This window comes from Macrosteles quadrilineatus, unplaced genomic scaffold (genome assembly GCF_028750875.1).
Source record: "Macrosteles quadrilineatus isolate MER2022 unplaced genomic scaffold, UCM_ALF_1.0 Scaffold_1__1_contigs__length_201487025, whole genome shotgun sequence".
Lineage (NCBI taxonomy): Eukaryota > Metazoa > Arthropoda > Insecta > Hemiptera > Cicadellidae > Macrosteles > Macrosteles quadrilineatus.
In genome coordinates this window covers 78545124-78558516 of record NW_026542594.1, presented here as the reverse complement: position 1 = coordinate 78558516, position 13393 = coordinate 78545124, and the positions used below count along the sequence as shown (strand labels likewise).

Sequence of the window (13393 nt, the reverse complement as noted above, 5' to 3'; positions counted from 1 at the left end):
TGTTAAGAATTTAAGAAAGTAATCAAGAACATAACAATTTAGTTAAAAAAATGTTATGAAAAATATTTGTTATTTATCAGCATTAAATCAGTTCTTCATTAGATAATATTTTGTAAAAGTTCTTTATTTTACACGAGTTCTAACATAGTGGCGACCGTGACAGGACTTTTATAGTTAAAATTCAGAGTAGGACCAAGCTTATATTTTACTTACAATGGATAAGCTAAGGTCAATAAAGACTGAAAGGACTCAAATAAGAAGAACTTTTACAAAGTGCAGAAATGAAATGGACAAACTACTGGCTGAAGATATTAAAGATGAAGTAGCAATTAAAAGTAATCTAAACAAGTTGCAAGATAAAGCTGAAAGGCTTTTTAAGCTAGATGAAGAGACATCAAGGAAGCCTTGTTTGAAAATCCTGCAACAAAAGAAGAGGACTTAGAAGCTGAGTTTGATACTACAGAATCTTACAGAGACATGTTATCTTCAATGAGAGCTAAGTATGACCATTTCATTATTCAGGTTGGCCTAAGCCAACAGTCAAGAAGTGAAGTCGGGGATACCGTTCACAGTCTTAAATTAGTATCTAAGAAGGGGTTAAGTCTACCTAAATTACAATTAAACCAGTTTGATGGAGATGTAAAAAATTGGATTGGGTTTTGGAGGGGCAGTTTAAGAAGGTCCATGAGGATCCTGAGGATAAGTTCCAATACCTCATCCAATCTTTAAAACCAGGATCATCCCCTAGGGAATTAGTAGAAAGTTTTCCCCCATCTGGAACTAATTATGTAAAGGCCCTAGAACAATTAAAAGCAAGATTTGGTAGGGATGACTTTTTAATAGAAGTATATGTGAGGGAACTGCTCAGTTTAGTGCTCCAACAAGTAACGCTAGGTCCTAATACTAAACTGTGCCGACTGTATGACAAACTAGAAACACAGTTAAGGGCACTTGAAACTTTAGGAGTCACTTCAGACAAGTACGCTTCAATGCTGTATCCTCTGGTAGAATCTGCTTTGCCCGAAGAAACATTACGAGCCTGGGAGCGGCATCGTTCAAGTAAGTTACCACACACACCCTCGACTTCTGCATTGTCTGATGATAAATCAAGTAGTTTTTTACAAGAACTTCTTGATTTTCTAAAGGCTGAGGTGGAGAGTGAAGAAAGGCTGGCTCTTGCTCGTACGAGTTTTAAATCTGCCACTCAAGGAGAGAACAACAGCAAATGTAGCAGCCAAAAGAGAAGGTCAGCAGTTCACGAACCTCGTCAGGGTCAACCTACGGCAGCTGCTCTATTGACAACTGGTACAGAGGGTCATAAAGGGTCGGTGAGTAACTGCATTTACTGTTCTAAGGGAGGTCATAATACTCAAGATTGTTCCTCATTTCAACAATTGACATTAAATGAAAGGAAGGAACATCTAACTAAGAAAAACTGCTGCTTTGTATGCTTAAGACAAGGCCACGCAGCAAAAAGATGTAAGGTATTTGTAAAATGCCTCTTCTGTTCTAAAAGGCATTATGTAATCATGTGTAGGGACTTGTATGAAAGTAGATCTAAAATTGATGCTGATAAACCAGATTCTAATCTACAGCAGCAAAGTAATCTAAGACTAAGTCAGAGGTTCTCAGCAATTTTGAAAATAGTAAAGGAGAAACTCTATTACAGACTCTTTTAGTTAAGGTTGTGGATGATAAAGGTAAAGAATATTTGGGAAGAGCACTTTTGGATCCAGGTTCCCAGAGATCCTACATTACGAAGGACTGTGTCACTAAATTAGGTCTACAAGAAACAGGTAGTAAAGTCATAAATCATAGCTTGTTTGGTGGTGTAAATATAAAACAAAAATCTCATAAAAACTACCTAGTGACTCTTCAGAATGTAAATAACTCTTTCAAGATCTCTATTCCTGTGACAGATCAAGAAACAATTTGCAACCATGTTCCTAGGCTTAAGAGTGAAGAGTACTTTGACATCTTAAAAGAAAAGAACATTATTTTAACTGATGTGGGTGAAAATGTACCAGATGTTAAAATTTTACTTGGTGCAGATGTACTAGTGGATTTGTACACAGGAACTATGCAGAAGATCGATGACAAACTAGTCGCTATCGAAACGTACCTTGGGTGGACCGTGATGGGGAAGCAGCCATGCAGAGGAAGTCGTAAAATGTCGCTGCTAACTCTATTTTGCCAGTCTAAATCTGAAATTAAAGATCTATGGAGCTTGGAGACAATCGGAATCAAGGACCCTATTGAGGTGAAGCAGAGAGACTCCATTGATGCAGAAGTATTTCAACATTTTAAAGAAAATGTAAGAGTGAATGTTGAGAATAGGTACGAAGTATGTTTGCCGTGGTTGGACGGTCATCCTGAACTTCTAGACAATCATGAAATTGCAGAGAGACGTTTGATGTCATCAACTAGAAGATTAAATACCCTTAACAAATTCAACGACTATGATACAGTCTTCAAAGAATGGTTAGAAGAAGGGATTATAGAAAATGTTCCAGAATCAGCAGAGTCAACAAAAGTCCATTACCTGCCGCATCACCCAGTCATAAAAGAGAGTAGCTTAACTACTAAAATACGTCCAGTGTTTGATGCATCTACAAAGGACAGAAGAGGGCATTCTTTGAATGAATGTTTGGCTACAGGTCCAAATTTAGTAGAGTTGATTCCATCTCTTGTAATGAAATTCAGGAAGCACCAGATTGGAGTAACAGCAGACATAAAAAAGGATTTTTTACAGATCAGTTTAGCTCCTCAAGACCGAGACTACCTTAGGTTCATTTGGTGGGAAGACTACAAGACTAGAAAATTGACAACTTTTAGACATTGCAGAGTTGTCTTTGGAATTACCTCCAGTCCCTTTCTGTTAGGAGCCACACTAAATCACCATTTGGATGACGCACCACTTCATCTACAAGAGACAGCTGCGAAATTGAAAGATGCCTTTTATGTTGATAATTGTATTGTTATAGTTCGGCCGCTTAGAAAACGACCTGCGCGCTAATGCTAAACCAATGCTGGAGGAGGTCGCTTTCTAAGCGGCCGAACTATAGTGTTGACTCTGCAGTAGAACTAAAAAAGTTTGTAAATGAATCCATGGGACTAATGAAGCTAGGACAGTTTGAATTAAGAGAATGGGCTAGCAACTATTCAGATGTCAGTAACCTTGAAAATTAATTTTCAACAGAAAATATTGTACCATTACTGGGCATGTTGTAGGACAGAGAAAAGGATGAGATTTTTGTGACATACGATCCATTTCTATGCCAAACAAGAAGGTAACCAAACGAGATCTACTCTCAGTAGCCCAGCGAATTTTTGATGTGGTAGGTTTCACTTGTCCTGTGTCTTTATTACCTAAGTTACTCTTGCAGGAGACATGGCTGAAAAAACTGACATGGGATGAAGAACTTCCAAATGAAATAGCATGCCAATTTTCAAAGTGGGTTGAAAATATTCATTGGTTGGAAAGCTGTCGAATACCAAGAAGAATATTTCTTTTAGGGAGTCTGTCCGCAAATGAGACTAGTTTTCATATATTTTGCGATGCTAGTAAACTGGCTTATGCAGCTTGTCTTTTTATCAGAACCAAGACTCAAATCAAGGTAGCTGTGCAGCTTATTTATGCAAAATCTAGGATTGCCCCGAAGAATGCAACAATACCAAGATTGGAGCTGTTGGCCGCACTTATGGGAGCTCGGATCTACACACATGTTCAAAAGGCGTTGAAGATGTCATGTAAAACATATTTTTGGACAGACTCATCAATCGTACTGACATGGATCAAAGAGAAGGAAGATTGGGGAACTTTCGTTGGGAACAGGTGCAAGGAAATTTTTAACACTACTTCTAAAGATGATTGGCACCACATTTCAGGAGATCTTAACCCTGCTGATTTGCCTTCAAGAGGTTGCGGAGCTAAGACACTTTATGAATCTCAATGGTGGAAAGGACCGTATTGGCTTCAAAATGATGAGTCTCAGTGGCCAGTGTCGAGTCTTATGCTACCAGATTCAGAAGCATATACTGAACAGAAAAAGAAGATTATATCAGCAGTAACTACAGAAAAAAGTATTGATTTCTCAATGTCATTACTATACTTTTCAAGCTACCTAAAACTGTTAAGAATGGTAGCATGGATTTTACGATTTATTAGAAACTCAAGCCACAATCAAGAATCAAAAAGTGAAACTTTAAGTAGTGAAGAGATTCAAATGGTTAAAGAGAAATGTTATAAAATATTTGTTCTTTATCAGAATTAAATCAGTTCTTTATTAGATAATATTTTGTAAAAGTTCTTTATTTCACACGAGTTCTAACATAGTGGCGACCGAAGATTTCAAATTGCCGATTCTTTTACCTTCAGGTCATCCTATCGTCACACGTATCATTATGGAACTTCATGTTGCTAATCAACACGCTGGACTTCAATCAATGTTAGTTATAGTCAGAGATAGGTTTTGGATTCTAAAGGGTAGAAAAACCATTCGCAATGTTTTATCTCACTGTGCCAAATGCAAGAGATTCAAGTCTAAAGCAGGAGAAGCACCAGTTGCTCCACTTCCCTTAGAACGGATCACAGAATGCAACGCTTTCCAGTCTTAAGGCATTGATTTGGCAGGACCACTGTACCTAAGAAACGGGGAAAGAGCATGGGTGGTTTTATTCACATGTGCCGTGTACAGAGCTGTGCACTTAGAGCTGGTACAGTCTCTTTCAACAGAATCCTTCATATCTGCTTTACGACGATTTATATCCAGAAGAGGACGAATTTCACTAATTTACACAGACAATGGGACCAATTTTGTCGGTACAAATAATATCCTTAAGCGGTTGGATTGGAAAACCATTTCTCGGAAATTCGAGATCCAACAAATAACCTGGAAATTCAATCCTCCAAGTGCCCCATGGTGGGGAGGTATGTGGGAACGACTAGTGAGAATGGTTAAGGAACTGTTGAGGAGAAATCTAAGATTGGCAAAAGTAGATTATGAAGAATAAATGACTCTTTTATGTGATTTGGAATATACCATCAACTCAAGGCCTTTGACCTATATGAGTGATGACTATGACACTCTACAACCTCTCACACCTTCAGTATTTCTACAACCAATTGTTAAGAGTGACGTTCATGATTTGGGCATTGTCGACTCAACCACTCTAAACAAGCGAGTGAGGTATCTTCAAAGCTTAAGACAAAATTTGAGATCAAGATTTAAGAAAGAATACCTTGCGATGCTAGTACATAGATCTAAAGAAAACAGTGGTAAAGGAAGGAGGACAATAAGTACTGGTGATATTGTACTAATAGGTGACGATAATATCAAAAGAATAAATTGGCCACTAGCACTGGTGTTGGAGACAATACGAGGAAAGGATGGAGTCTGCAGAGTAGCCAAGTTAAAAACAGCAAAAGGAGAACTAACAAGACCCATCCAGAGACTTTACCCCATGGAAATAAATTCAAAGGACATGTCAAGGAAACAGGATACACATATTGAAGTGGAAGATAAGTCATCAACACCAACAGAAACAAGAAGAGGGAGAAAGATAAAAATCCCTAGGAAAATGGACTTGTGAACTTATAAAAGAAACATGTAAATAGTTTTGTTTGAAATTTCGATGACGTAAATCAAAATTCCAAGGTGGGGAGGATGTTGGAAATTAAGTTGTTTTTTATATAATACAAATTTCAATATTAATCAACATCAAATATAATAATTTATTAGTCTTTGTTTTTATGAACATATGGTTTATTTTAATTTATTTTAAACAATTGAGAAGAGTTGTGTTAAGAATTTAAGAAAGTAATCAAGAACATAACAATTTAGTTAAAAAAAATGTTATGAAATATTTGTTATTTATCAGCATTAAATCAGTTCTTCATTAGATAATATTTTGTAAAAGTTCTTTATTTTACACGAGTTCTAACAGGAGTAATACATTTTGTAAAAATATGGTATTCAAAATATGGAAGGAAAAAAGAAAACCCAATCTACTCCGTCCCCATAGCTGGCCAAGTTCACTGTCCACTTTCCTTTTTCCTTACTGTATACTTTTTATTATTAATTTTGTTATGAGTTTACAGTGTTAACAAAAATTAGCTCAACAAAAAGACATAACTTAAGACAAATTAAAACATTATAACAATATTTGTATTGCAATTTGAGTTGTAATAATGAAGTTGTAACATTTTAATATACTGTACCTACACTACTGTTGCAACAATATCCTAAAAATATTAAATTAAATTATAAGATAAAGTAGGTACAGATTGTATTGAACTATTACAAAGTCGAAACTCTCATCACTAATACAAACACAGTAGTAAGTCCAAGTGTTGTGAATTTATGAAAAATACTGAAAAAAGCTACAAGAGTCGGCGTAGAAGCCGACTAGAATATTAAGTCTTGTCAAACACATCCATCATTGGGAATTTCTATGACTTTCCATGACTTTTTGCCTATTTGCTATTTCCATGACTTTCAATGACCAGAATTTTTTTCCATGATTTTCCCTGACTATCCCTGACTTTCCAGAATGTGGACACCCTGTAAAGGATTGTAACAGTTCTGCTTTGATAACTGACATTCAGTACAGTCTCAACTACAAATACTGCATACAGTTAAATTTATGAATACAGTCCAACCTCAGTATAACGAATCTGAAGGGACTGAACTGAATATTCGTTATATCAAGGATTTCGTTAAAACGAGGTTTGTTATATAGAGGTTAGGTTTGCAGGAATTTCGCTAAGTCGAGGTTCAGAACCAGCGTCGGTCAATATAGGTCGTGATTTGACCTCATTAAAATACAATTAAAGTAGCATAGGCTACAATACTTTACAGTACAGTGTTTACATTGTACAGTAGAACCTAAATTATCCGGCATAATAAAGGGGAGGGATCTTGAATATTGCGCAATCATGACAATGGCATTGACCTTGGTACAGGTTAAAAGATGTAAGTTTAAAATCACAGCTTGTTCTAACCCTCCTAAAACCTAGCCAAACATTGTATTGCGTAGTCATAAACCATGTAAAGAACAATAAAACAAAACAGTAGAAAGTTTTGTAAGCTACTGCTCGCGATAGGCCGGTAGGCTAATTACAGTACGGTACTGATTTATCACAACAGAGGAATGTCAATAATAATCATTAACTATAGCATTGGTGTTGCTAGTTGAAACAAATCGTATTGAAAACAATAAATTATTAGATAAGTCATTATACAAGTGTATAATCATAGCCAACTTAAGGATAGTAAAAACACTCACAAAAGGAATGTTAAAATAACGATGTTGCTATTCTTTCTCTTCGGTTTTGTTTTTATATTCTTTCTTAGGTTTCTCTTTATCCAAAAATTGTACAATTCACCATAGTTATCCCATATCGCCCAATCACAGCTTACTAAACACTACGTCGTCATCAGTCCTCAGTGAACGAAATCAGTTCTCAGTTGCAACATAGCGCGCGCAGCGACAGCAGACAAAGATGTAAAACGGAGCAGACGAATGTTAGCGCAAGCGATGACGTGACCTTTCCATTTAGGGGGAGCGAGCTGGCCTAGTGGCTAGAGCGCGGGACTTCGGTCCGTGAGGTCCCGGGTTCGATCCCCGCCAAGTCACCAATGGATTTTATCTAAGTGATAATGCCGCAACCCCTAGGTCTAGCCTGAAGTAATGTGAAAAACAATCCCAGGCTCGTGCCTAGCGTCCTAGGACAAAAAAAAAAAAAAAAAAACCTTTCCATTTAATTTGATAAAGAAACAGATTTTCCCAAAACAATAATTGGGTGGGGGATTTGTTATATCGAGGGAAAGACGTAGACAATTCGTTATGCAGAGGTTAAATTCGCAATGTAGAGGTTCTAAATTCGTTATATTGAGGTGTCTTATTTTAGCCGAAATCACAAAAAATTCGTTAAATCAAGGTCGTTGTTATGGTTTGTTCGTTATGTAGAGGTAAAATATACATTGTGTCTTATGGAGAGTTCTAGGGGATTAAAAAAAAATCGTTATATCAAGGAATTTGTTATATCGAGGTTCGTTATATCAAGGTTAGACTGTATTTGCTATGAGTAGTGACTTATTAGGTAATTTCACTGATTATTGCCTCTAGATTTTTTTGTATTTGCAATAGAAAATATGAAAATAAATATTTAGTTTTTTAATAAAAAACAATACTCCGCCACAACAAAACTGAGCAAAATTCCATTAGTCTGATTAGACTTTTACAAAAATATTTCTTTAAACTTGTCAGATTTATTCCCTATCTAAATAACATTAAATTTTACCTAGGTTAGCTGTTATAGGGAAGAAAAGTGTATTTTTGGTAAAATGTTAATAGTAGGTCTATAGTATAAAATTTAAAAAAATTGCCAAATTTGATCAAAATATATCCATTACAAGCAAAGTACAAGTTTATTGGGAATTTTCTATGTAACCTTTGATCCTAATAAAAAAAATATTTATTTTTTTAGCTTTAGGCTACATATTCTAAAGATTAAAACTTGTAAAAAAAACCATTTAGAGGTAATGTACCACTACAACAGGCTACGCATTGTTGATAACTAGGTGGCGTTCGCAGAGGCATCCACAAAATTGAGCGGAGTCATCAAGGGTTTATATTATATTGTTTTGGTCATACTGCAGTAATACCAGTCGTTTTTAATGCATGCGTTGCGGGTCTAAAGTAGCATTTTTACTCTTTAGGAAGTAAAAATTGTTTCTATCCTCTATGGAGTAAAAATCTGCTGTTCTCAACTCAGTTGTAAATTTCGATTGTAAACGATTGCATGTATCGAAAATATGTATCGATTCGTGCATCGTAATAATTTTAACCTACAGTCTACAGTCTACAGTATACAGTCTCTTCCCATAGCATTTTAGCATTGCAGATACATTAATCCATTCCCACACTCAACACTGCTCACCTTTACTACTTCCTTCACCACTTCCTACGTCGCGGACCTGTTTCCCTAGCTTCCCATAGCATCATAGGATTGCAAATACCTTAATCTAACGGTCATAATCAGTTCCTACACTCCGGACTGCTCACCTTTACTACTTCCATCACCACTTCCTACGCCACGGACCTGTTTCCCTCCCTTTCCATAGCATTTTATGATTGCAGATACCTTAATCTAATAGTCAAACACAGTTCCCACACTCCGGACAGCTCGCCTTGACTACTTACTTCATCACTTCCTACGTCGCGGACCCGTTTTCCTCCCTTCCCATAGCATTTTATGTTTGTTGATACCTTAATCTAATGGCCATGAACAGTTCCCACACTCCAGACTGCTCGCATTTACTACTTCCTACGTCACGGACCTGTTTACCTCCCTTCCCATAGCATTTAAGGATTGCAGATTCCTTTATCTAATCGTCATAAACAGTTCCCACACTCCGGACAGCTAGCCTTGACTACTTCCTTCATCATTCCTACGTCGCGGACCCGTTTTCCTCCCTTCCCATAGCATTTATGTTTGTTGATGCCTTAATATAATAGTCATGAACAGTTCCCACACTCCAGACTGCTCGCCTTTCCTACTTCCTTCACCACTTCCTACGTCGCGGACCCGTTTTCTTCCCTTCCCATAGCATTTTATGATTGCAGATACCTTATTCTAATTGTCATAAACAGTTCCCACATTCCGGACTGCTCGCCTGTACTTCCTTCACCACTTCCTAAGTCGCGGACCTGTTTCCCTCCTTTCCTATAGCATCATAGGATTGCAAATACCTTAGTCTAATGGTCATAAACAGTTCCTACACTCCGGACTGCTCGCATTTACTACTTCATTCACCACTTCCTACTTCACGGACCTGTTAACCTTCCTTTCCATAGCATTTTATGATTGCAGATACATTAATCTAATCGTCATAAACAGTACCCACACTCCGGACTGCTCGCCTTTACTACTTCCTTCACCACTTCCTACGTCACGGACCTGTTTTCCTCCCTTCCCATAGCATCATAGAATTGCAAATACCTTAATATAATGCTCATAAGCAGATCCCACACTCCGGACAGCTCGCCTTGACTACTTCCTTCCTCACTTCCTACGTCGCGGACCCGTTTTCCTCCCTTCCCTTATAATTTTTGGAATGCAGATACCTAAATCTAATCGCCATAAACAGTTTCCACACTCCAGACTGCTCACCTTTAGTACTTCCTTTAGCACTTCCTACGTCACGGACCTCAAGCTAGTGTCGTCATTTGATTATATTTATGATTCATACCATTTCTGTTCTAATATCTGTGGAATAATGCTATCAGCTATTTCTTTATCTACTGCATTCAAAAGTCAACAGCTGATCATATGTCTTTGTTTATGTGTCAAATGCTGCTTCCATAAGGATTACATTGAAACTTTGAGACCAGTGGGGCGGATTCCTGAGAGTTATTTTTAACGCCATATAGATGTTGGCACTCACCGATATGGTCTTTATCACCATCCAAAATTTTAAAACGATTGATTCAGCCGTCTAGGAGGAGTTTGCGTATTACGAAATGCATAAAAGTCAACGTATAAGAGCTTCGCTCGCTTCGCTCGCTCCGCTCAATTAAACAACATAAAGTGCTAATAATTCATGATTGTTCGCTCAAAAATGTTTAAACTAACTTTTAGACCCAAACAGAATATTTGACAAACAGATTTACGCGCATAGTAATTTTGGGATATATTTTAATTACATACACATAACACGTTTCCTGAAAATGCAAATCCTTTAATGTAGGAAAAAATTAAATTTATAATGACTGTAAGAAAGATTAAGTTCACCTGAGATAGCAGGAACATCCATGATCATGCAGTTGTGATTTTTTACTGGACACAACAGCCATCAAAACGCTGTTAATGAATGGAAGTGTCGATTGTAGGATGTTGGCAACAAGTACTGAACAATTTATAAGTTTCCTAATCCAACACAAAACCAATTCACAACCCAGTGAAGAAAATAATTCAAAACTTTTTTAGACATTTGATCAAATAAAGTTTTTGACCTCTGGACAAAAAATGAAACAGTAAATAGATACAGAGTCTAGGTCTTGCCGTACCACCTAGAATAATAGCTTCTTTTCTATAAATTAACTAAAACTTAGTAAATCTATACTTATAAGTGGTATTTACTGAATGAATAAACGTGTTTTCTACAGTGAATATGTGTTACCTGGAGGTTTCTTTGATTCATCTCCACTACCATCTTCACTGCCAGAGCCGATTTTAACCCTCTTTCTGGACTTGACAACATCAGAGTCTGAACCGCTGTCACTAAGAACTGCTTTTTTCCTCTTTACAACCCTATATTTGGAAGGAAATATTTGTAGAACTTGACAATAGGTTTGTTTACATCAATGTGTTACAGTAGTGTTCATCTACCCCTAAAGTGAAAGTGTGCACATTTTGTTGTCAGACCAAAAAGTTTAAGGTAAGTAAATATGGCTGAAGTGCAGGAGGAGTTTTTAGGTGGTTGGGCACCTGACAGGCAATTTTAGGGGTGAGTGAAAGTATAAGAATTTAAAATGTGTTGGAAATGTTTAACCATTGACTATTGTTTAACTTAGTATCCTTTGAATTATGTTTGAACAACACTTTGGGAAAAGCATATGTTATTAGTTTTCAATTTACATATGTCTGAATAGGTAATGATATAATTGTATTTTTAGAAATATAATAAACAAAATGTAACTTTTAAAACTGGTTTAATTAATTTTACAAGAAATCAGTTTAATTTCAGAGTTTTGTTACATTTAATGGCTATCCCGAGCCAAGATAATTTTGATTTATTATTTTGAAGTAAACATTCATCATTGTACAGGTAATATACTTTTGATTTATTTTTAAAATGACTGAACTTCAAAGAAGAGCTTACAGATCAGTCTTTACTAAAGAGGTAAATGCTATTGAAAACCTATTGAGCCAAAATGAACATTTAAGAACTATTGTTGCCAGGTTTAAGTATTAAATACAACTTATGAAAAGCTTTGCTCTTTAAATGATGTAGTTTTGCAAAGTCTAATTGCAAAGTCTAAAAAGCAAGAGGAGGTAACAGAAGATAACATTGAGTCAGAAATTACAGGGACTAATGAGTATGCAACTAAATACCATCAATTAAGCTTGAAAATTCAAGAACTGCAGTTAGTTGCTTACTCTGGTAGTGAATCAAATAAAACCTGTTCCAATAAAAGGCGCCTTCCAAAAATAGAACTTAAAAGATTTGATGGTGAACTTAAAAATTGGATAGGATTCTGGTCTCAGTTCAGTAAAATCCATTATGATAATAGTTTAGGAGATGAGGATAAGTTTGATTACTTACTACAATCTGTGATGCCAGGCTCCTCAGCTCAAAAACTAATTGAAGGTTTTCCTCCGTCAAAAGAAAACTATTTGAAAGCAGTTGAGCTCCTTAAATCTAGGTATGGAAAAGAAGAATTTCTTATTGAATACAATGTCAGGGAACTTTTAGCTTTAGTTTTAAATAAGACTGATAACTTGTCAATCACATGCCTTTATGACAGGCTTGAAGTGCAACTAAGAGCTCTCGAATCATTGGGAGTAACCAAAGAGAAATATGCTGCCATGCTATTCCCTCTTGTTGAAACAGCCATACCTGAACCAATTTTTAAAATATGGGAAAGGTATCGTGTTAATAAGAATGCATCCACAAAAGAGCCAGATAACTGTTTGAAAGAACTCCTTCAGTTTCTAAGAACCGAAGTTGAAGCTGAGGAGAGGCTTAAGTTGCGTGAAAACTGTTTTGGCGTGAAGTCTCACGAGGTGGATCTTTATAAAGACTCAACCAAAACCCAGCGGTTTGGTAAACCTAAGGCAAGCACACCTTCAGCAGCAATACTTGTTTCTAAATCTGAAAATAGTGCAAAGGTAGGTACAGATTTAAATACCAACTTAAGAAGAAATCTTTGCATATTTTGTGGAAAAACAAACCATAACTCGCCTGATTGTTTTTCTATCTTTGATCACACAGTATCAGAAAGAAATGAACTTGTAAAGAAAAAGGGTGTATGTATAAAGTGTTTGAAAAAGGGGCACTGGGCTCAGAAGTGTAAATTACAAGTGAAATGTCACATCTGCTTGGGTGGACACTTTGCAATCTTGTGTCCAAAAGTCCATGCGACTAATGAAACTGAGCCGAGTGCTAAGGAAAAGCCTATAATCCCTGTTAAAAATACAACAAATACGATTTCTACTGTAAACAATAAAAGCAAAACTTAACTACTTACTTACACACTTTGAATGCTTTTATTGATTGTAATGGGAAATCAAAAAAGGTTAGAATCTTGTGCAACTCAGATTCACAAAAGAGTTTTGTTTCTAGCCAAAGTGTATCAGAATTAGGCCTCAAAAGCAATGATAGAG

At 36.4% G+C, this 13393-nt stretch overlaps 1 protein-coding gene across 1 annotated transcript in view; it reads right to left on the bottom strand.

Moving 5' to 3' along the window:
- Positions 1-13393, bottom strand: part of LOC128998181 (another transcription unit protein) — a 111414-nt gene that overhangs the window by 78702 nt on the left and 19319 nt on the right. Inside the window, exon 4 of the mRNA XM_054424200.1 lies at positions 11187-11317. Within this exon, the coding sequence (XP_054280175.1) occupies positions 11187-11317 (131 nt within the window). The remainder of the gene's footprint in view (positions 1-11186; positions 11318-13393) is intronic.